General features: G+C 48.4%; 1 protein-coding gene across 1 annotated transcript in view; it reads left to right on the top strand.

The window, feature by feature from the left end:
- The window catches only part of WDR3 (WD repeat domain 3), a 34,719-nt gene extending 8,926 nt beyond the window's left edge, over window positions 1-25,793 (top strand). The window contains exons 6-27 of the mRNA XM_065399139.1: window positions 149-244; window positions 1,060-1,173; window positions 2,848-2,949; window positions 3,083-3,180; window positions 4,545-4,649; window positions 5,314-5,544; window positions 10,635-10,728; window positions 12,173-12,274; window positions 13,145-13,230; window positions 14,322-14,457; window positions 15,393-15,449; window positions 15,953-16,053; window positions 16,561-16,672; window positions 16,775-16,909; window positions 18,469-18,519; window positions 19,303-19,368; window positions 20,337-20,429; window positions 20,981-21,028; window positions 22,005-22,048; window positions 22,718-22,846; window positions 23,756-23,849; window positions 24,564-25,793. Of these exons, the coding sequence (XP_065255211.1) occupies window positions 149-244; window positions 1,060-1,173; window positions 2,848-2,949; window positions 3,083-3,180; window positions 4,545-4,649; window positions 5,314-5,544; window positions 10,635-10,728; window positions 12,173-12,274; window positions 13,145-13,230; window positions 14,322-14,457; window positions 15,393-15,449; window positions 15,953-16,053; window positions 16,561-16,672; window positions 16,775-16,909; window positions 18,469-18,519; window positions 19,303-19,368; window positions 20,337-20,429; window positions 20,981-21,028; window positions 22,005-22,048; window positions 22,718-22,846; window positions 23,756-23,849; window positions 24,564-24,719 (2,250 nt within the window). The 3' untranslated portion in view covers window positions 24,720-25,793. The remainder of the gene's footprint in view (window positions 1-148; window positions 245-1,059; window positions 1,174-2,847; window positions 2,950-3,082; window positions 3,181-4,544; window positions 4,650-5,313; window positions 5,545-10,634; window positions 10,729-12,172; window positions 12,275-13,144; window positions 13,231-14,321; window positions 14,458-15,392; window positions 15,450-15,952; window positions 16,054-16,560; window positions 16,673-16,774; window positions 16,910-18,468; window positions 18,520-19,302; window positions 19,369-20,336; window positions 20,430-20,980; window positions 21,029-22,004; window positions 22,049-22,717; window positions 22,847-23,755; window positions 23,850-24,563) is intronic.
- Window positions 25,794-26,178: the final 385 nt, after the last annotated feature.

The following is a 26,178-nucleotide window of genomic DNA, read 5'->3' as shown; positions in this document are numbered from 1 at the left end:
CCTTCAAGGGGATAACACTAAATCTCTATCCTGGAGGGATGTTGTATGGCTAAATTCATTAATGTTGGTGGGGCGTGCTGATACTGTGGTGATAGGAGGCCATATACCTAGACATAAAAGACGCTTCTCAGTGTCTTCTCCTTGGCAGGTGTGGGGACTAGCCTTTGTGTCACAAGAGAAGCGTCTCATCACTGGCGCTGCAGACAGTGAGCTCAGGGTGTGGAACATCACCTACATCCAGGAGGTAAGAACTGAATGCATCATCTTGGTCGCTTTGCTCTGGAGTGGATTGAACTGGAACACAGCAGGACTGAGTGGCTTTCTGGGATGTGGTCAGTATCCATCCAGGACACTCTCAATGTGAAGCAAATGTTGTTGATGGCTTTAACTGTATGTTTCTACTGGCTCCCAGCTCTGTTGTAGTTCTGTGCAGACTGTCTTTGTACGTGTGTGGGAGCTGTCCTAAGAATGGGGCACTTCTTGCTACAGGATCAGGCAGAGTGAGAAGCTGGAGGAAATTCTTATCTAGGGACATGCATGGGGGCTGCAGACCACTCCTTCTCTTTGTTTAAATTGGAGTTAGCCAAAAAAGCATGAAATGATTGGTGGCCACCCTCCTCTTCATTGCATGGGTGTGGCTTGTGGAGAGGACAGGTTTTGACATCCAGTGCTTCACTTTGGTCTCAGGAGAAGGCCACTTGGATTGGGGTGGTGCAACGTGTGCTGGAACTGATGGTCTGCAGCTGGCTTCATTTCCTGCCAGGTACATGCAGCCCTCAGCGTCCCAGCCAGCTGCTGATGGTGACCTTGGCTGGGCAATATTTGGGAGCCCTGTTTTAGGCTGCATTGTGGAAGCTCTTCAGTAATGGACTGGTTCCATTTGATTACTATCTACACTCTTAGGGCTTCATTTCATAGAGCATCTTTCATCCTGATTGTTCTCCTGAGTAGTTCAGAATGAAAGCTGTGACAGTGTTAAATGACTGGAGGGGATCGAGGTGTAGGTGGGGGGGAAGCCAGGGTGTGCTAAGCGTATTTTTTTTCTTTGTCTGCCACAAGCAGGCAACAGACCCTAATGAGCCAGAATCCAAGAAAAGCAAAGGGTCTCCAGCTAAAGCAGAAAAGACTTGTGAAGTGGATGAGATCTCAGACCTGGATGAGATGCCGGAGGAGGTAACCTTTTCCCCCACTCTGGCTAAGTGGTGCAGGTTCACAGGGTGTTCGTTGTGCTGTCAGTGAGGGTAGATACACAGCTCAAATAACTAAATGGGGGTTTGAGGATAGACCTGGTTATCTTGCTGACACTTGCCTCGCTCTGTTGGCTTTGTGCCCTGGGGATGATCTCTAGCGCTTCTAGAGAAGACACCCCGACCCATAAGCAAGGAATCACACCAGTGTGTTTTACCTTCCTCAGGAACAATCTCTCACACTTCCCCCAATACCCACAAAATAGCAGCAGGAGCCTGTGCCTGTATTTGCTGGTAACCTGTGCCAAAGAAATCCCCAATGTAAGCATATTGGCAGGTCTCTAGAAAGGCTTGGCGGTGCTAGCAGAGCTCTTTCTTTGTAGGAAAGAGACTACAATAAAATGGTCACTTTCCACCTGCCTCTGTTCAGTGCTGAAACTGATTCACCTAGGACTTATTAACAGTACCCTATGTCATAACCAGGGATCCTAGTTTTCTCTGATTTTTAAAAAACCCTCAAAAATCCCCGTTTCCCCACAATTAAAATGGAACGCTGAACTTTAGTTTCCCTAGCCACGATATATATAGGTATCAGTTTAACACAGTGTTTTATTGATATACAATAGAACCCTGTTTATCCAAGCCTCCGGTATCTGGCTCTCTGTATTAACTGAACTATCAGCGGTCTGGGGCTGACTGCGGTGGGGCTCCCGTGGTCAGTGCTGTGTGGCTGAGTGCCCGAGCCCCACCTTAAAATAAGGAATAGAAAGCCAATCTTTGCCAATCCTCCTGATTATCCCAATTTTTGATTATCTGGTTCCAGTCCCAATTAGATCAGATGCATCCGGTTCCACTGTAAATTTAAAGCACATTCAAAAATCAACTACAAGAGGGGGAGGTTGCAGGCATTGAATAAGTGGCACTGGTACTTTCAGTAACATTTAGTTAATAGTTAATACGTGTTTTTATTTTTTCACAAAATTTAAAAACTAAAGGTTCTCTGTAAAAACACAAATTCCACATTTTTCCGGGAGAAATGGATTTCGAAGAACCCTGGTCATGAGAGTCTCAGAGAGTGGTGCTGCCATGTTTAGAATCAGCTCCTATTGTGGGAAGCCTCTTCCACTTAGGTTGTCAGGTGCTGATTGACCTTTCACTAAATTCCTCCTCTCTGGATCACTCACTCACTCACCTGTTGGCACTTCCAGAATCCTTTGAAGATTTCAGCTTCACTCATTCAGTTATAGCTAGCCACGCAGCCTTAACAACTGTTCCTTCCTTCCTTCCTCCAGGAAGTTTCTCTGTCTCTATTTTTAAGCAGGTAATTAAATGCTCTCTCTGCCCCACCTTTCTCATCTCTCTCCTGCAACAGGAACTAAAAGCTGGTGCCTTACTTTTATAAAAGTTCAGATAAATTCCCTTCCAGTTAGTGACATGCATGTTTCAGTCCATGAAAGAATGTTAGTTCTCAGATACAATGCAAGAAACATAAGTTAAATTTGTGCCTGACACAAATGTTTGTTTGCTGTTAGTTCCCACCTCTTCCTTGTCTCTCTTGAATGCTAGTCAGATGTTGTAGACTCTGCCCTTTCATTGTTGTATCTAAAGACTTGCTTGACCTTTCAGACTACAATTGTTTTGCCTTTCTGTATCCTTGTAGCGCCTCCTGAGGTGCAACAAAGCTGGCTCCATCATGCGGGAAGGAAGAGACCGAGTAGTTACTCTTGCCACTGACCGGACAGGCAGGATCCTAGCCTGCCATGTAAGTAATATGCTTTGGGGCCTTTTGCTAATGGACTACAGAGGAGGTTCTGTTGTGTGTCTCAGGGACTCTCCACTGCAGCAGCTTCTTAGGCAACTTGCTGCTAGTATTAACTCTGTGAATTTGTCTCCAGGGAACAGACTCTGTTCTGGAAGTATTTTGTGTCCTTACTGAGGATGAAATTTGCAAGAAAATGGAAAAGAAAATGAGAAAAGCAAAGAAAAAAGCCAAGTAAGCTCTGTTTTTGTAAGTTGATGATGTCCACGTGCTGAGAATTGACAAAAGGCCCATCCAGGGAGAGGGTGCAATGAATGAATCATGAACCATTTGCAGTTAGTCTGCTGTTAACATGTTTGTCTGTTCCTGGCTTGTTGGTGCTGGTGTGAGCCAGGTTGTTCTCTGCTCCCAGTAATTGTGAGAAAATCACCTTCCATCTGATTCTCTTGCAAGAAGTGAATGGGATGAGGGGATGGACAGAACGCTCCTGGTAAAGCCCCACTTGTACATCACCATCTATGACTCAGGAGAGTTGCACAAAGTAAATACACTTCCCAATGTGAAAGCTGGTGGTGCGAGGCTGAATAACCAGTGTCACTTTGACATCTACAGATTGTGAGCCTTGAGGTGGTATGTGCCAGGTTCAGATTGGGGCAAATTGTCTTTTAGTGGACAGCCTTTTATTATAAGTCTATTTTATGCTTCTCCAGTGTCCATCGTTCATACATCCCCTAGTGTCTAACAGGTGCCTCACAATAGCCCTGGGAGGTAGGTGAATGTTAGCTCGCTTCATGGGAAATCTGAGGCACACGGAGGATACGTGTTTATATTTTGGTAGTGCCTGAGGGCCAGAATTAGGTGTCAGGACCCCATTTTTCTGAGCTATGTACAGACATGGAACAAAACAATGATCCCTGCCCCTGAGAGCTGTCAGCCTGTTGGCTTGTCTACACTTGAATGTTAATTTGGATTAAGGTAGGGTGTGAATTTAAAGCACAGAAGCCATTCTTGAATAACTCCATGCGTGGACAAGCCCTAAGTACATGGGTGGGGAGGGATGCAATTAAGTTGGTGTCTTGAACAAATTTCAACAGTGATATCTACTTCCTGCCTCCCTAAATTGCCCTGGTGGTTTCAGTTTGATAGAGTATTCTCTTGCACTTCCTGTCCTAAACCTGTGGCTTGTTGCTGTGCTCCGATAAACAATTTCACCTTACTGGAGTAAGTGGATTCTCCTCACTGAATAGTTCTCATAGCAGGGTGTGGTTTGATAGCCATCTTAATAAGATGGTCTAGGATCATTATTCTCTAACTTTGCAACAAGAGTCCTGGGATCTCTTAAGTTCTTCGGGACTGCCAGCAGCGTTGTTGGCCATCAAGGTCTGCACTGAAGAGCATTGCACCTCCACTAGAACAGCACCTGTGTCAGCGCTGGATAAGGGTCCAGCTAGTTTCATTCGTAGAGGAGTTGCAGTTAGTTTGTTAACTTTTTGGGGCTGGGGGGTGAATGTGTCTGTACATTTCTGTCCCATGTTAGCCTATGACTGGACTGGCAGTGCCCGGTAACCTGATTCCCAGTGGTTGTCTGACTTTTCTAGACCGAAGTCTGAGGAGGAGGAAGAGGAGCCTGAAGGAAGCGTTGAGATGGGTCTGCAAGAAGAGATTCAGCGAGTCACTAGCATCAAAGCTTCTGCTAAAATCAAGTGAGTGCAAAGCCCTGTTCTGGGGTCGTTGCTGCAGCTCAAGTACCCACTGAGGGGGCCATGACTTCGGGAGAATTTGTATTTTACAAAGGTGGCTCATCTGAAAAGATGAGAAGCTGAGACTCTGTAGAACTTAGAGCTGTGGAAAGGCCTGCAGGATCCCAGTTAGTCCACCTCCACCCCCATATCCCTACAGTGTCTTCACACCCCTTCCATCAAGATTGTTCCCTGCAAGGGATTCTCTAGGGCAGTGGTTCTCAAACTTTTGTACTGGTGACCCCTTTAACATAGCAAGCCTCTGAGTGCGATTTCTTCCCCCTCTCCCTTCCCCCCCCCCCCAAAAAAAATTAAAAACACTTTTAAATATATTTAACACCATTATAAATGCTGGAGGCAAAGCGGCGTTTGGGGTGGAGGCTGACAGCTCACGACCCCCCATGTAATAACCTCTTGACCTCCTGAGGGGTCCCAACTCCCAGTTTGAGAACCCCTGCTCGAGGGGCTTGCCTCATCTAGTTTTAAATGACCGGTCCGATGGGGCTTCTACTGCTGCCTTTGTTAGACTGCCTCCCCATCAAGAAGTTGTTCTTGGTGTTTTCCTTTAGTTTATTTCATCTTGTTTCTCCTAGTTATGACCCTGACTTCTCTTTGTCCATTTAAACAGGTCGTTTGACTTGATTCTGTCTCCGAAAGGAGAGCTGAAGGCCACCTTACTGCTCCAGAACAACACCATCGAGTCATACATCCTGATCCCATCAGCACAGGTCCCCCAAGTTGTCCGTGCATCCAAGATAACCATTGGAGGTCACCGCAGTGATGTCAGGACACTGGCTTTTAGCTCTGACAACATTGCTGTCCTCTCGGCTGCTGCTGAATCTGTTAAGATCTGGAACAGGTGTGTTCTGATTCTGTAAATTCTTCTTCGACTACCAAGTGTCCTTCTCCCAAAGGTTGGGGCTGTTCAGGTTAGAGGGGAGAATGGGAAATGGAGAGGGAAATGATCCCAAGGAATACAAAGTGATGAATGGAATAGAGAAGGTAGATGAGGCACTCTGTTTACTCTTTCTCATTATACAAGGACAAGCTTCTTTCGTGAAACTGAAAGGCAAGAAATTAAAAATGCATTACTAACCCAGGGAACTCATTACCACTAGATATTGAGGCTAAGAGTTTAATGGGGTATATAAAAGGACAGCTCTCTGGATATTGAGGACATCCACAGTCATGGAATCAAAGAATTGTAGGGCTAGAAGTCACCTCAAGAGGTCATCAAATCCAGCCCCTTGCATTGAGTCAGGACCAAGTAAACCTAGACCATCCCTGACAAGTGTTTGTCCAGCCTGTTCCTGAAAACCTCCAGTGATGAGGATTCCACAATCTCCCTTGCAAACTTGTTCCAGAACCTACTGACCTTTATTATTAGAAAGTTGTTGTTGTTTTTTAATATTTAACCTAAATCTCCCTTTCCTCATAGGTCAGGTCTAAACCTTTTATCGCTTTCATTGCTGTCCTCTAGACTCTTTCCAATTTATCCACATCTTTCCTGAAGTGTGATGCCCAGAACTAGACAGAGCACTCCAGCTGAGGCCTCACCAGTGTCTAGTAGAGGGGACAGTTAGCTCCCATGTCTTACGTACGACACTCCTGTTAATACAGCCCACAATGTTATTAGCCTTTTTCGCATCTGCATCACATTGTTGTCTCATATTTAATTTGTGAACCACTATAACCCTCAGATCCTTTTCAACAGTACTACCGCCTAGCCAGTTATTCCTCATTTTGATTTTTCCTTAATAAGTGTAGTATTTTGTACTTTATTGAATTTCATCTTGTTGATTTCAGACCAATTATTTAATTTAACATTGTTTTGAATTCTAATCCTGTCCTCCAAAGTGCTTGCAACTCCTCCCAGTTTAGTGTCATCTGCAAATTTTATAGGCGTTCACTCCACTCCATTATCCAAGTCATTAATGAAAATATTGAATAGGACTGACCCTTGTGGGACTCCACTAGATACTCTCTCAGTCTGAAAGCCAACTATTGGTAACTACTCTGAGTACGGTTTTTCAGTTTTTTTCTTAGCGTATGCACAACAAGCCTCATTTGGCACATGACCAGGATCCATCACCGAATTTGGTCTGTTGGTTGGATCATTAGCTTCCCTGGCCCAATCAGTTTTGCACCCACCTTTCATCTAGACCACATGTCACTAGTCTGCTTGTGAGAATGTCATGTCGGACTGTATCAAAGGCATTACTAAAATCCAGTTTTGTCATGTCTATAGCTTCCCCCTATCCACTAGGCCAGTAACCCTGTCAGGGAAGGAAATTAGGGTGGTTTGGAATGATTTATTCTTGATAAATCCATGCTGGCTATTCTCTATAACCCTCTTATTCTGTAAGTGCTTACAAATTCTCATCTCTCTCCTGCAACAGGAACTAAAAGCTGGTGCCTTACTTTTATAAAAGTTCAGAATAAATTCCCTTCCAGTTAGTGACATGCATGTTTCAGTCCATGAAAGAATGTTGGTTCTCAGATACAATTGTTTAATAATTAGTTCTAGTATCTTTCCAGGTATCGAACTTAGGCTGATTGGTCTATAATTCTCTGGATCCCCCTTTTAAATATAAGTACTATATTGGCCCTTCTCCAGTACTCTGGGACCTCATCCTTCCATCCTCCATGAGTTCTCAGAGATAACTGCTAACAGTTCTGAGATTGCTTCAGCTAGTTCCATAAGTATCCTATGTTAAATTTCATCAGGCACTGTTGACTTGAATACATCTTACTTCTCTAAAACAGCATACTGGGTTAGATGGACCATTGGTCTAACCCATAAGGCCATTCTTATGTTCTAAATATTTTTAACATATTCTTTTCCTATTTTGGTTTGCGTTCCTTTCCCCTTGTTGTTAATATTTATTGTGTTGAGAATCTGGTCCCCATTAATCTTTATAGTGAAGTGTGAAGCAAAATAGGCATTAAACACCTCAGTCTTTTTAATGCCATCAGTTATTAGTTCTCCTGCCCTGCTAAGTAGGGGACCTAAACTTTCTTTCCTCTTTCTCTTGTTCCTAATGTATTTAAGGAACCTCCTCTTATTGTCTTTTATGTCCCTTGCTAGGTGTAACTCATTTTGTTCCTTAGACTTTCTGATTTTGTCCCTATGTGCTTGTGCCATTCTTTCTGTACTACTCGTCAATTCATCCATATTTCCACATTTTGTAGGATTCCTTTTTGATATTTAGGTAATTGATGAGGTCATATTGGCCTCTTAACTATTCTTCCTGTCTATCCTTTGCATTAGGAGAGTTTGCAGTTGTGCCTTTAATATTGTTTCCTTGAGAAACTGCTAGCTCTCCCGAGCTCTGTTATCATTTAGATTTTCTTCCCATGGCATCTTACCTACCTGTTCTCTGAGGCTGTTCAAGTCCACTTTGTCCTTATTCTGCTTCTCTCACTTATTCCTTACCTTGGAATGATATAATCTATTATTTCATGATCACTTTCACTGAAACTGGCTTCCATCTTCAGATTCGCAATCAATTCCTCCCTGTTGGTCAGAATCAAGTCTAAAATGGCTGCCCTTCTGGTTACTACTTCCATTTTCTGAAACAAAAAGTTGCCCCCTAGACGTTCCATGTACTGTTTGGAAATTTTGTTTTTTGTCATATTACTTCTCCAACAGATGTCTGGGTAGTTAAAGTCCCCCATTACTACCAGATCTTGTGTTTTGGATATTTCTGATTGTTCTAGAAATACCTCATCCACTTCTTCCAGATTTGATGGTCTAAAGTAGAGCCCTTTATGTCACCCTTATTTTTTCCCCCCTTTTATCTTTACCCAGAGACTTTGCCTCTCACCTCCTTCTGGACCTTAGAACATGTATATATAATCTTGATGTATAATTAACATCCTCTTCACTTTTTTCCCCCCATCTCTCCTTCCTGAACAAGCTGTACCCTTCTATACCAATATTAAGTGATAAGATTTATCCCAGCAATTAAGTCATAATTTAGCTAATGTATTAATACTTCCAGTTCTTCCTGTTTATTCCCCATAGTTCTTGCATTTGTGTAAGGACATATAAGATGTTGAGCAGATTCCCCCACTGATTTCCCTCTTGTTGCTCCTATGACTCTATTGTAATTTTTCATGTCTCCCCCCACAGCATCTAACCCTCTTAAGGTTGCCCTTCTTTATGCTCACCTGTGGGCTGTTGTCATCTGCCCCCTTTGAACCTAGTTTAAAGGCTTCCTTACTAGGTTGGTGAGTCAGCATGCGGAGATACTCTCCCCTTCTTGGGTCAGGTGGACCCCATCTCTTCCCAGCAGTCCTTCTCCCCGGAACAGCATCCAATGGCAAAGGAAGCTGAAGCCCTCCCCTCAACACAATCTGCATAGCCATGCATTCATCTCCAGACTGTGCATGTCCAGGCCTGGGTCTTTACCCTCAACTGGGAGGAAGGACAAGAATAACACCTGGCACCCCATCTCCTTCACCGTTGCTCCCAAAGCCCTGTAATCACAGTTGATCTGCTCAGGGTCATACCTGGCAATATCATTAGGGCCCAGATGGATGAGCAGCATGGGGTAGTGGTCAGAGGGACAGATGCGCCTCAGCAGTCTTTCTGTTGCATTTCGGATGTGGGCTCAATCAATCTCCTTCCTGCAGAGTAGCCAGTTCTCTTTCCTCCTCTGGTGTGCTATAGTTATCTGAGGTTGGCTAGCATCCTCCATCCTGGATGTTTCCGTGTGCATCCTGTCGATGAAGTCCTTGCCACTCGTGCAGCTCTTTTACCAGCTTCCTGAGGGACTCCACCAACAGACACTTTTCATACTAGGTGGTTCTCCCTGCCTGGATTTCTTTGGTGGGGATATTCAGGCTGCATTCCCAGCAAGTCAAGACCAGAACCTATGTGGAAGTCTCCAGGGTCCGGATGCCTGTCTCGTGGAGTGTTCCAAGAGGTGCAGGCAGAGGAAGAGCTAGCAGTGGTGTTGCTGACGTGCCGTTTTCCTCCCATTGTGGGCTTTTTCTTGTAGAGTACCTGCCAGTTGTGGGGTGAAAAAAATCACACATGCTGATTATTTTTCCATGCGGGATTCTAATCCTGTGTTTTCTGACATAAACCAACCACTAACTGCGTGGGGCTAGGGAGAAACTTCATCCATGGACATAGCTTTGGGTTTTCTTGTACCTTCTCTGAAGCATCTGATGCCAGCCGCTGTTGGAGATAGGACGTTGGACTGTCTGGGTCACTGTTCTAACCCACGATGCTATCGCAGAGCTCCCTCACCATCACTGACTCCTCAAGCGCTACTCCCCTGGGACATTGCTATCCTCTGAGAACTCCTCCTGCCCTGCTCCCTCCTCCTCCTCTCTGAGCCAGCTGTTTTCAGTTATTTTGTGAGGGAGAGGTAGCAGCCTCCCTGTTCTCTCTCTCTCTGATGTAGGGAGCAGGTTTGGGGATCCCGTAGATTTTCTGTTAGGATCTAGCATCTTAGAGGTTCTTGGGTGGGCAATTAACCTTCCTGTGGGCTAAACTGTGCACTGAGGCTTTGATTCTAGGTGGCACTTGTCCTACCCCAGCCAATGCAATCTCTCACAAGCCTGCTGGGCTTAGCATTTGCCCTGCCAAGCTCATAATACCCCACAGTGTGATAGTCCTTGCTGGCTGAAGTACCCTGTTGCTGCCATGGGCTGCTCTCCATCCCTCTTGACAAGAATGAGCCGGGGGCTGACTGTGTGCTCAGTTGGCTTTCAGGGAAACCTTTTCAGTGCAGTTCTGGGGTAGCAGCATTCGAGCTGGAGGGCCAGGCTCTGAGATGGATTTGTCCCCCTGGATGGTGCTGTAATCTCTGGCCTCCTGTACAGTGCATGAGAGAGAGGCCAGTTGCTGTGAAAGGCCTTTTAGCAACACAGCTCATTTAAAGGGGCAAGGTCTATACACAATGATGGAATCTCGCATGCTGCTTGTGCCCACAGGTCGACCCTGCAGTGTATCCGGACCATGGCGTGCGAGTATGCGCTCTGCTCACTCTTTGTCCCGGGAGATCGGCAGGTCATCATAGGAACTAAGGTAACTGGTGGTTTTCAAACTGTGGGTCACGACCCAGTACTGGGTCACGGAATGTAAGGCACTGGGTCGTGGTGGCTCTGATTAGCACCACCGACCAGGCCATTAAAAGACCCGGTCAGTGGTTCTGCCCAGCTAAGGCAGGCTAGTCCCTACCTGTTCTGACACCGCACTGTGCCCTGGAAGCAGGCAGCAGTAGGTCCAGCTCCTACGTGGGGGGGCCACGGGGCTTTGTGTGCTACCCCCGCCCCGAGCACCAGCTCTGCACTCCTATTGGCTGGTTCCCAGAAGGAAGCTTGCCCTACCACCCCCGTGGCGCCGTTGACCGGGAGCTGCCTGAGGTAAGACCACACCCCAACCCTGCGTCCCAGCCCCCTGCCCAGCCCGGAGCCCCTTCCTGCACCCCAAACCCCTCCCTGGCCCCACCCCAAAGCCTGCACTCCCAGCTCAGAGCCCTGACCCCCTCCCGCACTCCAATCCCCCGCCCCACACCTGAGCCCCCTCCCGCACCCCAAACCCCTCATCCCTGCAGCCCACACCCCCACAGCCCAACCCTCTGCCCCAGTCCTGAGCCCCTCTCACACCCCAAACCCCTCATCCCCAGCTCTGTTGGGCGCTGGGCATCAACAATTTTCTTCAACTTGGTCACCAGAAAAAAAGTTTGAAAACCACTGGGCTAGGGAACCTTCCTAAAAACTTCCACCATTGCTAGTACTGGTTCAGCTTCACTTGTGTTAGCAACACTGGCAGCCTTAATGAAAATGGGCAGTCCCTGGTGATCTCCACTGCTCTGGAGCCCTCTTCAGAGCATGTCTGATTGGCTTAGTGCTGAAAGTGCCTGTGGCAGCTGGTGCCCTTTCTGCCCTAGGTGTAGCTCGTGTGGGTTGAGCTGGCTGGTGTTAGCAATGGTGGGATGTTTTTGAAAATGTGATTGGCTGTGTCTAGTGGCCATCGAATGCTTTGAGGGCCAGAGACGGGTGCAGCAGGTCAGGAGTGAGGTGAATCAGTGGAGCTGCATGTAGAGATTCCAGGCCAGGGGCAGCTGGGGATGCTGCAGGCCAGCAATGTATCCTCTGTGCTGAGTCCATGGACGGAGCTGGTGCCTTCCTCCTGGCTGCCAGTAGGATTCTGCCTTGGCACCAAGATGCGCCTCTCACACTTCATTTTGTTCTGAGAACTGCCATGTTCCCCCTCCCAGTTATGTCTCTTTCTTTAACTTAGATGCGCTCCGCTGCTGCTGGCTATCTTGTTCCCCACTGGGATCCCTGCTCCTTTATCACAAATCCTTCTGTCTCTGGGACTCTGTGCTTCAAGTGATCACACCCTGTTTGCGGCTCAGGCCTGCAGCCTGGGCTTTGGACCTGTTCACTGCATCTCAAGCTGTCTTGGCATGTACTGGAGACAGAATAAAGTTGCTAACTTGCTCTCTGTCAATTTGTCTCCCCAGACAGGGAAGCTGCAGCTGTATGATTTGGCCTCTGGGAGTCTGCTGGAGACACTTGCAGCGCATGATGGCGCCCTGTGGTCCATCTCCCTTTCACCAGACCAGGTAACTTTCTTTTAGTGGTAGGTCTGCACTGCTCTCAGGAAGCCTGTGTCTAAGGGGTGGCTTTGGGGATGCAGAAGTTGGCATTGTAGGGTTTTGATGTGGTAGGTGTTCATCACCTTTGCACTTTTGTTTGGCATTATAAAACATGCTGCTGTTCAGTTCTGCACACCTGAATCTGTCTTGGTAGTACACCAATAGCCCTCTGCTGTTATAGTCTGGGATGTCATTTTCTGTGTTATCAAAACAGTGACAGCTCATTGCCTTTCTGGAACACTTCTCATCTGCTGATCCTAGAGCACCAGGAAGACTTTATACCTGATCCCAGTAGTGTAAATATGCCCCCTGGAAATGCGATTCTACAAGCAGACCATTTCTGTGTGGTTGATGCGGTGTTCTAGGTGCAATGATACGGTCACATGGGTTTTATCTACACAGCGAGCGTACACACATCCACTATCTACAGCAGATCAGTCAAGTTGACCCTTGTTGCTCCAGAAGGTTGTCAATATACCAGACAACCTGCTGGTACAGGCTACATCTTGATTTATCCTGCCCACTCCACCATCTTAAGTTCATTCCTCCTGAAAAAATCCCGTCTGCCAAAGCCTTTGAAATCCAAATGTGTTTGTTTCTTCTGCATAGTAAATAAAAGTTCTGTGTTCCTAAGAGTGTGACCTGCTCTTAGCCTTCATGCTGTAGGAACTTAAGATCTAGGCTGGGTCTTAAGGTCTTATGAACTTAAGTTCTTGTCTGGAACTTAAGAGCTAAAGGCTCCTCAAGTGTATGGACCTTGCTTTGGGTGTATTATTCTTCCTGAGTGCAGTGAAAGTGCTCTTGCTTGCTTTAATTTTAAACTTCTTTCTCCTTCAGCGTGGCTTTGTAACAGGAGGTGCTGATAAATGTGTCAAGTTTTGGGATTTTGAACTGGTGAAGGATGAGAATGGCACACAAAAGAGGTGAGAAAAAAGTCTCTCTGGAGGCAGCATTCCATCTCTGCATTCCTTCTCCCTGCTTGATGGTTTGGCCGTAGGGGTGTGTGTGTGTGTGTGTGTGTGTGTGTGTGTACGAGAACACAAAGGTCTGAGCCCACATACTGCTGGCAGTTAATGGAGCTGAATGCAGGATTCTCACCACAGCTCTAGTGCCTCCCAGCTAGAATTGAGCAACGTTTGTTGACTAAACTGAAATGTTTGGCGGAAACAAATATCTGTTCTGACAAACTTCTTCACTGGGAAGGTTTCTCAGGTCCAGGATGGTACCAAGTGACACAGCATCTGAGTGATTCACTCTGCAGCCTAGGGTTTAGAGCACTCTCACCTGGCATGTGGGAGACCCAGGTTTGTATTACCGAACCGCTAGGTTATAGAGTGAGTCACTCAAAGTCCCTGCTCCAAATCAGACAGAGCAAGATCTGACCCTGGGTTTCCCACATCCCAGGTGAGTGCCCTGACCAGGCAATCAGGTGTTCTGAGGAAGGGTCTCTCATTTGTTCAGGAGAAATTTTGCACATTCTTGTTTTCATTCTGCGTCAGAGTGAAACCAAATTTTTGAAAGCCCAAAACTTTTCGTGAAGCAGAATTGTTGTTTTCCAGCCAGCTCTGCTTCCATTGTCTTTGCAGTCTTGTGTTGCTGAGGATTTGTGGATTTGTTGAGTCCTACTCACGATCTCTCGTGGGATTCCCCAGCCCTCCTCCACATTTTAATTGCTTCATTTCATTGCACCTTACTCTCTTAATTTCCCAAACTGAGACTGAGTGGCCTTGTGCTGCTTGCTGCATTCTGTGAATCTGTTCCCTGCCATGCTGAATTCAAGTCACTTTTGGGACACTGGTTTCAATTCTTCTCAGTCAGATTCTCCCTATAGATGAGTGGTAGATTGGTCAGTGAAATCCATATGTGCACAGCTCCCGGCTCATTTCAGTCCTCCTTCATTCCAAGAGCCAAGGAAGGTGGCTGTGCGTTGGAATAAGCTTGTGAGTTTGTGTTTACACCCTTGGCGCTCTGCCTACAAGGACAATGATGCTATTTTCCTCTTGGCCATTGCCAGGCTCTCCATGAAGCAGACACGCATCTTGCAGCTGGATGAGGACATTCTCTGTGTGCGTTACAGCCCCAACCAGAAGCTGCTGGCCATCTCCTTATTGGATTGCACTGTGAAAATCTTCTACACAGACACGCTCAAGGTGGCCTCTTGCCTGGGCTGGATGGAGGGGTTGGGGTGAGAGTTGGTGTGGGGGGCAGTGAGGAGAAGGGGCTGACTGGACAGGTGTGGGTTGGTTGCTGGAGCAGAGCTGCTGGCTTACCTGGTGCAGTCGCTGTTGTTGTATGGGAATGGTGTCTGAAGCAGTAATGTAAGGCTGGGGAGAGTTGGAGGGGCATGTATTAATTAGCTGGCCAGTAATAACAAATGGGGAAGCCTGCTGACTTCTGGTTCTGGTCCCTATTTACTGACCAGAATCCCACCAAACGCTGGCCAGAATTCAGTGGGAAATCTGCATTTAAACTGGAAAAAATAAATAAATCAGGCCCTACCCTGGCTACAAGCGTCCTGCTGCACTGGAGGGCAAGGCCAGTGGTGGTGGTGCCCTCCCCACTCAGTGCAGGAGCCTTGTGGGCCCCCTTCCCATCTTTCTCTTGCTCCTCCTCCCTATGTCTGTGAAGAGATTTGGGGGTGGGGCTAGAGCACCTCTTTGACAGCTCTCCTCCAGTTAACACACAGGCACCAAACTCTGAAGCCAATGCCGGAGGGAGAGCCTCCCTGCATGTGAGAGCAGGCCCCCTTCCTGTGAATAGTGCCTGACAGTCAGATGGTCCTTGGACTAGTCAGTGAAACAGACCAGCATATGATGCTTAGGAGCTGCACATAAAATGCTGACAGATACACAAAGAAAGCCAAGCTTTCTCCTCTCTAATCTGTCAGTGATCTTGGGTATTATTCCTAACAGTATCAGCTGCCTGCCGTCTTCCCTGTAATCATAGGCCAGCTGCTAACCTTCACTGTGAATGTGTTTGGAAGCGCAGGCACCTCTGAATGTAGAGGATTTCAGGACAGAGCAGCAGGCTTTCAAAGTGCTGTGCCCAGCATTTCTAACTAGATCCATTTCCTATTTCTTTCCAGTTTTTCCTGTCTCTGTATGGACACAAGCTGCCGGTGCTCTGTATGGATATCTCCTATGTGAGTGAAGTGGGGGCTGCTCACAAAAGATCTTCAGGAAATCTGCCGATGTTTGTGGTCTTAAAAACTGACCACAGCCTTGCTTGGGAATAGAGCTAGGCAGGGCCCTCTAGAATGGTGATTCCTAAGTGGACTTAAAAACCACCCAACTACCCACCTGAACTTGATAGGACCCAAACTAATCCTCACCCATTCCACCGTCCTTTGCTAGCTGCAAAGGATTGTGGGATTAGGTCATGACAAGAACTCACAAGTGAATTTTGGGTGGAGGAAAGTTTCTGTAGAGTTCGCCCCAACATTTCCCAACCCCCCCATTGGCTGCTTTGGGATGTAATACAGCTGTACGTCTTGACCTGGTGGATGGAGACTAGTTTCTTTGGCCCTTGCTCATTAGTCATGTACTGTTCAGTCCTAGCGGCCAGCTGAGAGGTCATTGTAATCCCTTCCGGGTCAGTCAGCCAGTCAGTTAGTCATGCCCCTTCTCTCTGCCTTGCTTGGTGTAGGACGGGGCCTTAATTGCAACTGGCTCTGCTGATAGAAATGTGAAGATCTGGGGCTTGGACTTCGGCGACTGTCACCGGTCTCTCTTTGCTCACGATGACAGGTAGGCCCTGGTGTGTGTGGGCTGCAGACCCCTCACCCACAGAAGTGGGATCCACTGATCTTTGCCCTGGTGGTGAATTTTCTCCAGTGCTCCTGCGGGGGTGGGATGTGGGCCCCTGGCCTCCTGTGTGTGGCACTGCGTAGGCACCAGAGTGGACAGGCACACCTTCCTGAGCAGTGGTTCTGAAGCACTGGTCTGTGGCACAAATGGTGGTGCTCCCGGCTCCCCCTGCTTACTCAGCGCATTGTTCAGTGCTCATGCCCTGCTATGGAGCTTGGCTGAGCTCTGCTGGGGTAGAGCATGCAGGAGAGCGGAAGGCAGCAGAGGCTGGTACAGTTGATGTTGTAGTCTGGTAAATCTCTTCCTCCTAGAGTCCCTGCAATGCCCAGGGAGTGCTGCCACGGGGCAGGCAGAGAGGATGCTGCTGTAGAAAGGGTGTTGGCTTCAGATATTTCACTGTCTCCTTTCCTGCCTGTGTGATGGTGATCCCTTTCTCTCACTCTCCAGTGTGATGACCCTCCAGTTTGTGCACAAGTCCCATCTCTTCTTCACGGCCGGGAAGGACCACAAGATTAAGCAGTGGGATGCGGATAAGTTTGAGCACATCCAGACCCTGGAGGTAAAGGGTTTCAGAGAGTGACTCAGGCCTGGGTAGCTGTTTCCCCTAATGACTGGGAGCATTGGTGGTGGTCATGTCTCACCTCTTTCCTCTGACCTGTAGGGACACCACCAGGAGGTGTGGTGCTTGGCACTCAGTCCAAGCGGAGACTACATCGTGTCTTCAGCGCATGATAAATCCCTGCGCCTTTGGGAAAGGACAAGGGAGCCACTCATCCTGGAAGAGGAGAGGGAGATGGTAAGATCATTAGCCTTTCCTTGTGGTCTCCTACAAGAGACAATTCCACCCCAGTTTCTCCTCAGCCACTAAATGCCCCTTCTTAATCTTCAGAGGATCTTACACCGCACCTAAGAGATCTCAGCTCACTGTTTACCTGTGTCTGGGAGTAAGATGCCCAGAGGTGACGGGAGGATTCCAGGGGGATTGCTAGTACTGCAGAGAGGCACAGTTGCCTCCAGCATTATCTTCAGGTGGCTCAAGATTGCATTGGCCATCTTTTCTTTTCTCTTTCCCTGCTATATTGCATTGCAAACTCCTGGCTAACGTGCTCTCTGCTATGCTGCTCCCCAGGTTTCCCTCCAAATAGATGTTTTGTTTTCCCCAGGAGTACTGGCTGCATCTTCTCCTTTTGTTTTTTCCCTTCAGGTCTTTCTAAGCTCTGCAGGCCCCTCTTAACTTTCTGCCCTCTGTGGTGTTTGGGGGACTTTCCATCAGTGACAGCAATGGGGAGTTAATTAGCTGTAGTGTGCACAGGTTGCTCCATTCCTTAGTGTGAGAGGCCCATGCAACCTCTCCACCTGGGCCTGCCCTGGCTGCTGTGGTCATCACTACAACTAACAGACCCAGGACTGAGAGAGTTGAGGGCAGCACCTTCTCAATAGTAGGTCCATGGCTCAGGGGAGCTGGCAGAGGCCTACCTTGCCTCTTGAACTTGTGCTTCAGGGTTCACCTCTTCATCAAAGCACTCCCCAAAGAGCCAGTGCAAGAGAGCATGCCTGGCAGCATTTGCAGAGGAGGAAACCTAAGAGTCGGTGATGTCTGGCCTGACTCTTCTGTGGGGATTTTGCTGTGACCCTTAGATAGCACCTCGATACCCCCGGACTGGCCCATTAGAAATGCTGGTGGCTGTAGGATGATAGATAAGCCTGCCAGAGGGAGGTAGATGCCTTTTTCTTAGGGGAGCTTATCATACATCTCTTCCATGCGCTCAAGAGCAGTGAGTTGGCCCTTTCATGGGGAAGCCACAGCTCTGGACACCAGAGGATGAATTAAACAGTGCTAGGGCCATGCTACTGTGAGAGGTGCCAGTCAGGCCCTGCTGGGACTGCTCCTTCCTGAAGGATGGGCTGATGTCAGGACCTTCCCAGCCTTGTTCGTGCTGGGCTGTGTCTCAGGAGGGAGTAGCTGTATCTGGATTGTCTTCATTTCGGTTTGACTATCTGATGCTAGTGATCTCTTTGGGCTGCCCCTGTGTGCACAGCCTGCAGACTTGTTCCCCTGCCTGCCTAGCAGATGCCGGAGCTGTCACTCAGTCAGCCCTGCGGTGGTGAGCACTGGTGTGATAGTGCAAGTCAAACCCGCGGTGTTGGCCTCCTGAGCTCATGCTGGGCCATTGGAGGAAAACAACTTGGGAACCTGCATTGGGCACCCTGCCTGGGGTGTCCCAGTTTTGAGATTGGGCGGCAGGGTTCACACGAGGCCACAGCTTTCCTGGGAGGAAGTTGAACGCTTTCATTCTCACTGTTTTACCCGCGCTACCTGCCTATGTTAACGTATTGCTTTCTCCTTTGCTGCAGCAAAGGGAAGCTGAATACGAGGAGAGCGTGGCTAAGGAAGAGCAGCCTGTGGTGAGTAGAGCTGCCTGACCAGCAGAATATTAAGCAGACTGTAAAATGCTCATAAGCTAGTCTGGATCTGTACTTACGAGAGACTTGTAAGGAACGCTGGGGGGATCTAGTTCGCTGGTACTGGCCCAGTGTGGAGCTCAGGGGAGCGTGCCACTGGAGATGCTGGCTTATAGGAGACGGAAAGCCGAGGCACTCATTAAGGAGTTCTGGGTCCTTCTTGCAAGAGCGAGAGGTCCTGGCCTTATTCCAATATAGTAACTACAGTCTGTGAATCCCAATCCCTGCCTTCTCTCCATTTCGTACATCACCAGTTCAAATCCAGGCTGGGTCAGCAGTGTCCGAGGGTTGGCTCTTCAGTGCCTTTGTTACGTGAGATGGATGGGAAGCAACGTGTTTAGTGCCTAGGGCAGGAGGCTTGAGTTCTTTTGCTGACTTTGTCACAGCCTCACTGTGCGACCTTGGTTAGCTCTCTCTTCACCTGTCTTTCCCTATCCAGAAAGTCACCTGCCTCATGGGGCCATGCGGGTTAATACTAGTATGGTGCTTTGGGACTCTGGGGGTGAAAGCAGTTTATTTCTATATCAATCCATTACCAGTGTAAAGCACCAAAACAGGGAACTTGATGGAAAGCCAAGAACATGAGAGGCAGGGGAAGGCATTGAGCTTTAATATGCAGCAGGGATGTTGACTGTGGAAGAGGTTTGAGCTGCCTGGGGGCTGCATTAGCTGCTTTGCTGCCTAGTGGGAAGGACTGTAGCTTGAGACCTGTCTTGTGTCTTGTAGGTGGCTGGCGAGACCCAGGGAGAGACTGGATTAGCAGGAAAGAAGACCATTGAAACTGTCAAAGCGGTAAGTTGGTGTGAGTGTTGCTAGTTCTTTTCTTGGTGCTCCAGTGTTACTGATAGGCCAGCAGACTCCCTGGAAGGGCTCATGCTTTGAGGAGTAGACATCTGAGATGTAGGGCACAGAAGCAGACTTTCCCTAATCAGGCAGAGCAGTGTCACCTCCTCAGCTCGGTGAAGGAGTTTGAGTCCGTCCAGAAACGTGCCAGGTTGGTGCCTCCCAGGGAAGTACTGAGGCCATCTCCCTCTCTGGGACATACCCCAGCCAGTCAGCAGGCACCAGGGATGAATGGATTCATTTCCTTTTTGTAAATACAGAATTAAAAGCTTTGCATACTCTTTTGTTTAAGCCAGTTGGCTCCGTAGGCATGCCCCTGTGGTAATGGGATGCTCCACCAGAAGTGTAGATTTTTGCTGTGCGTTAACAGGGTGTGTAGGTCTAGCTAGTCGGGCATCCTGCTCCTGGCCAATCCCCGATACTTCAGAAGAAGGTGGAAATGTCTCATAATGCCCCTTGGCAATTGTACAATGCTGTGGGAGGGTGGGGTCCTGGGGATCCCCCCCGACCCCTGTAGCAATCAGCCTGAGGCTTGGCTACTCTTACCTTAGCAAGTAAAACTACAGAACTTAATGGTCAAAACTGACCAGCCCAGTATTCTTCTTGAAGAGAGAGTGCTTTGAGGAGTTATTCCTGGCCAGCAGGCTGGAATTGCCAGTAGATGTCAGAGGAGCACCTTGAGAGAAACACAGCACCTCAGCAAGCTGGGGAATCCTGAATGTTGATTAATTGGCTAGTGCAGGTCACATGGTTTCTACATACTAACTAGTCAGTGGTGCCATGTTTGGAATCTCATGGAATGCTCTTAAGCTGATAAATAAGAGCTCCCCCACCTCAGCATCCCCTCCCCCCGGTCCTCGCAATCAGAATATGAGCTCTGCTTTCAGTGACTGATGTTCTGCTTTTGTCCTGCACAGGCTGAGCGGATCATGGAAGCTATCGAGCTGTACAGAGAAGAGACTGCAAAACTGAAGGAGCACCAGGCCATATGTAAAGCTGCTGGGAAAGAGGTGAAGAGACCTGGGCATGGATATACCCAGTGGAGTGTGAATGTCTCCAGCCAGCTCCATTACCCCAGGGAAGAAGCTAAGCAGGCAAATAAAGAGTTGTGGCAGCTAGAGATGGTCAGTGAAATCCATCTCCTGGCAGAAGGGCAGCATCATTCCCTAGTGCACAATTAGCAGTGTATTTTCTGTTCTGGTTTTTAATGTCCCAGACTGCACTGGGGCTTCTGCCTCTTTCCTTGGGGAGATTATTCTATTGCCTAATAGGAAAAACCTCCTGGCAGAGATTTCTATCATCCAGCCTAGCTGTTTGTTCTGACCTTCATCCCATTATTGCTAGTTATATGGGAGGCTGATGGCTGGCTGGGTGGGAAAGAATGGAGATGTGTAAGACAAAATGCCCTGTGTGTTCTGAGAATTATACTGCTCTGGGCTACAGAAAACCGTCTCTCTGCGTGGGGGGAGCTGGGGGAGTTCCAGGTAAAGGCCTGACAGTGTCTCTTACTGGAAACTGTGTGTATGTACCTGCCTTATTCTAACCCGTTCTCTTTCTCCAGGTTCCCCTTCCTGTCAACCCCATCCTTCAGGCCTATGGAAATATTTCAGTAAGTGGGATTCCCAATTCATGGGATGTGCACAGTCTGCTCTTGGAAGTCTGGGTCATGGGGTGTCCATTCACGCTCATGAGTTCAAGAAGTAAAAATATGTTGTGCTGGCAAGCTCTGAATCTGGGCCCAGACTTTCGACTCTGAGCACTTGGCAGGTCAGATCATGCCCAGAAATGCTCTATGGGTTTGGCAGGCGCAGTATCTGCTCTCTGTCGAAGAGTTGTTGCTTACTGGAGACCTGTCTGCTGTGTTGCTGTGACCCATGTAGCAGTAGCTGGAAGCCAGTTTTTCTTTAGGAGACCATGGAAGTCCCAGTTCCTACAGCCGCATTTCTGCTCTTGCCATAGTGGGGTGGCCCTGAGTGGAATGCAGAGCTCTACCTTAGACAGACTCGTTTTGGAAGGATTGGTGGGACTCAAATTGTGGAATTTTTGTTTAGGCTTCTCAAGATATTTTAATTGAATTTCCACGTAGGTATAAAATGTCACTATTACAGCATTTGATGTGCTCGTGTAACCCACTGGGTTACGCCAGCTCAGAGCCATTTTCACTTCTAAATACTAGAAAGTGTGTATAATAGTACATAGAAATGAAACATTCTGAAGATCGATTGCCTGCCGCCGAACCAGGAAGTAAGTGTAGACGTACCCTTAAAAGCATGTTCCTGTGTTTTTATAACTAACATGCTTTGAGATTCATTTAATCTAGTGCAGTGGTTTTCAAACTGGGGTACGCAAGCTCTTATCAGGGGGGTATGGAAGAATAAGCCTGTAATGGCGGACAATGCCATGAAGACTTGTAAGAAAGACTTGGTAATCTAATCGTAGGTATATTATGATCCTATCTCAGATGGGGGTATGCGGTAGACTACATTATGTGGAAAGGGCCTAAAAAGTTTGAAAACCACTGATCTAGTGCTCCCCTCGGGGCACTTCCTGACATGCCAAGCTGATGCTGTTTCCTTCTGTTACAGCCCTCAGCATATGTGCTAGAAGTTTTCAAGAAAGTCAAGTCAAGGTGAGTCTCATGAGGCTTTTTGCTGAGCAGGGCTTCCTATTGAGCAGTGAAGCCTGGTTCTGGTTGGAGTTTTGGATTGGCCACTTATATTGGAGGTGGGCAATGGAAGAAAGATTGGTGTGAATGTCACTGGTAGACTTGAAGTCATTTCATGTATTCCATGGGTAATTCTAATACGAAAGCCACCTCTTTGGGAATGAGTGCACACTGCGGCTGTAGAGTGTCTGCAAGTGGGGAATAAAAATCATTCCCTCCGCGGTGAGAGTTGGCCGAAACTTGTCCAGTCAGGTGGGCCAGGAGCTCTTTTACTCGGTGGAATGGAAGGAAGCCAGTGGGCTGTTCTGGGTAGGCAGAGCTGTCTAGCATCTTTCCCACAGGGCAGGATTGTCTGTCTTCCGCCCAAATGCTGTCTGCCTGCTCCCTGCCCTGGGCGATGTCAAATAAACTGTATTCCATCCAAATGGGCCTGGCTTTCTTCAGTCAGTCTTCCCAGTCTCCTTCCTCAGGGAGGGGAGCTGCCAGGTTGGACCGTGCCAAAAGCTGAGCGGCTTTGCACAGCATTTCATGCCTCGTCCAGGGCCCATTCTGCAGCAGGGCAGCGACTGTTGGTGCAGTGTGTTTTGTCCATGGCTGCTCTCAGTCATCCCTGTCTCTGCGCTCTCTCCTCAGTGAGCTGGAGGAGTCTCTGCTGGTGCTGCCCTTCTCGTATGTGCCTGACCTGCTTGTGCTCTTTAACGAGCACGTCCAGTGGGGCTCGGAGGTGGAACTCCTCTGCCGTGCGCTCCTCTTTCTGCTCAGGTGAGTCAGGAAGGTTGCTTCGTCCTCTCACCTCACTCACTAGTTTGAATCCAGCTGGGTGGTGTGTAGACAGCCAGACCCACTGCTCCTTGCCTGCTCTGTAGCTAGTGAGGAGCCTTTAATCTCCTGGGCTATGAGCCAGCACTTCCCCCAGCTGTGCTCACCTGAATGCCTGTTGTCCCTTCTCCTTGTGTAGCAGGGGCTGCATTACTTTCCCTGGGCACCTGCCATGCTGGGAAGGGACATGTGGGCATGCAGAGTAGGTCTAGGTGACACTGTGAGGTACTGCGGGATGAAGTATATCTTACTTGGGCCTGTGGAGAATGTGCTTGAGCTTTCTCTTCTGCCCCTAGAGTCCTGCCTGGCAGAGTTGGTCCTGTGTCCCCTGTATTTTGGAGGAAAGGTCCCATCATCCACAATGTATGTGACGGGGCTGTTGTCAGGACTGTGTGCGCAGCCAGGCTGGGTCAGGACAGGGAACGTGGGTCTGGCTTGTATGGCCCAAATGGGGCTGCCAGCTATAGTGTCAGCGTTTGAGATTTCAGAGCTCGGAAGTGCTGATGAAGCTGGGAATGACATCCCTCCTGCCAGCATGGGCTGATGGCCCATCTCACATCCAGCTCACCCAGAGCAGCCACCTAGGTCTTTAGCCACTGTGCTGTAAAAAGAAACTTTATGAAATAGCCCCCGTTTCTTTTCCAGTCCACCTCTGTTGTAATATTGATCTCATTTGTTTGCACTCTAATCCGTCTCCTGGGCCCAACTCAGTGGGATCTGCACCATGGAAACATAATTAAGAAAAGCCCTCACTTTGTCCTCCTACTGAAGTCCCTTGGCCTATTGGACTGTCACTCTGCAAGGGACGCTGCATCTAACTGGGGCGCTCTCTCTGCCTGGTTTGTTCTTCAGGATACACTTTGGGCGCATCACAAGCAATCAGCTGCTCGTGACAGTGATAGAGAATCTGAAGAAAACCACCATTTCCAAAGTCAGTGAGGTCAGGGTGAGTATCTGCAGCGACCCCCTGCCCGGACTCTGGCATAGTGACTGTACTAACGGTTACAGAATGCATCGCTTTTGTCTCAAAGGGAATGCTAAGTCCAGTGTCCCCATCTGACTCTTCCCAGCCTTCCAGTAGCCTGGCCCTTTGTCATGTTTCTGCTGCATGTGGGGGCAGCAGGCTGGTTCCTGGCTATAACACACAATGGCTCTATCCCTTTTTAATTTTGCTGTGTGGTTTGTTCAGACTTGACTCTCCAGTATGAATATACTTTGTGCACAGGACACTCAAAGCTCTCATGAAAGGGAAACCGTCTTCACCTTTGCTGTGGGCTGATGTGATTCACAAGTAACCTGGAGTGGGGGAGGTTGTGTCCTACCGGGGTTGAGTCAGCTAATTGCTAGCTAACTTTCAGAAAATGGGTTGTAGCTCCCCTCCTCTTTTAATACAGAGAAGTGGAGAACAGAGACGCCAACTCCCAGAATGCAGTGCTCCCTCTTGTTCTGAGCGGTGGCTGAGGTCTGGCCATTCTTCTGTGTCGATGAAGTTGGCTGTAGGCTGCACTGTGTAAATCTGTGGGGCTGCATCTTACCCGGAGATGGTGAAAGCATTAGTGTCTATTTGGGCCAGGGAGCAGGGGTCCTAGGGGATGCTGACTCCCAGCCACTAGCAAGGTCGAGGATTACCCAGAAATGCACTGACCATCTGTCTCTGCAGAATGTGCTGGGCTTCAATATGGCTGGGCTGCAGTTCCTGAAGAGAGAGGTTGAGGCCAAGGACGAGGTGACTTTCTTTGCTGATGCAACCGACCGTTTTGAGGAGAAGAGGAGGAAGAGGAAGAAAAAAGAGAAGCTGGTTCTCGCGATGGTTTAGCTTTTGCTGTCCATAATGCAGGGCAGAGCATGCAGCCTCCATGTGTGCGAGGGAGCCTTTCTGAGGGCTAGTGGGCCCTGAAAGTCTCTGATTCAGTGACTGAAGCGAACTCCAGCAGGTCTGCTCCCGCTCTTGCATGCACAGAGGGTGTGTTAATTCCCTCCACGGCATGTCACAAACCCAGGGTGGAGTGAGTCCCATTCCCTGGCTTGGATGGAACTTCCTGTACTCTGCTGGATACGTTTACATTTGAATCCTGAACCTGAGGCCGGTCTCAAAGCTGCAGCCCATCCCTTAGACCAGCAGCCATTAGAAATGGCTTGATTTCTTCCTCTATAGATGAGACTTGCTCTCAGTGTTTTAACTGGGGACTTGTCTACACTGGCAATTTACAGCGCTACAACTTTCTCACTCGGGTGTGAAAAAACACCCCCTGAGCGCAGCAGGTTTCAGCGCTGGAAAGCGCCAGTGTAGACAGTGCACCAGTGCTGGGAGCCGCACTGGGAGCTACACCTCTCGTGGAAGTGGTTTTTTTAGCACCGTGACTACACAAGCCATGTTAAAGCGCTGCCAGTGTAGACTAGCCCTGAGTGTAGTTTGCAAAGTGCTCCTATAACCATGCCGATGTGCAAAGGGGCAGGTGGCAGGACTTTGTGCTGATGTTGCAACAGGGAGTGGCTTACAGGGACACAGGCTGTGTGGTCAGACTGCATTCCCATGGGTTGATACAAGGCCTGGCCCTCTCCGTCCCTGTCCCAAATAACAGTTCCTTAAGGTCAGAACAGCTCCTTGGAGCTCTGTCAGCCAGTGTGTTTTCTCTCCTCGTGACTTCCTTGGTGCCAGCTATTAAGGCCTCTTTCTGGTGGACAGAGGCTTGGAGTAGAGGCCCTGCAGTGTGCTGTAGAGTTATCCGGCTCAGTTAGCATGTGGAGACCACACTGCGTCCCAGATCATCCCAGCTGCATTAGCTCCAGTTGTACATTAGGAATTTACCACTGCCAAAAATTGATGCCATTTTTGTACTTGTCATATACTGGATAAATCACTGCTTGTTGCTGAAATAAACCAAAGTGATGAATTCGTTGTTGCTGTCAGGATGTCTGTGAAGTCTGGAGTAGGTGGGATCCTTTCCATAAAACAGGCTAGCAGGGGGCTCCAGTCACACTGAGCTGCACTGTTTTCTGTGTACTTTGGTGAAAAAAGCAATGCTGCTTCAGGCTTGTAGAACCAATGCTGCACTGGGGTCCAGAGCTGGCTCCCTTTCGGCTCACGCAACAACTGGATTTTTAATTAGTTCCAATTGTGGAGCCCTTTATTAGCTCCATTGTCTTTACATGATGCTCAGTTACTCCTAAACCAGCCTACTGAAGGCAACAAGGTACCTGAGGGCAGCATTTGGCCTGCAGAACTTATTACTGGTGGTTACACATGTCGGAGAGAAGTCAGCTTGAGTCTCAGC

This window comes from Emys orbicularis, chromosome 1 (genome assembly GCF_028017835.1).
Source record: "Emys orbicularis isolate rEmyOrb1 chromosome 1, rEmyOrb1.hap1, whole genome shotgun sequence".
NCBI lineage: Eukaryota > Metazoa > Chordata > Testudines > Emydidae > Emys > Emys orbicularis.
The sequence above is the reverse complement of the archived record's forward strand: the minus strand, read 5'-3'. Positions and strand labels throughout refer to the sequence as shown.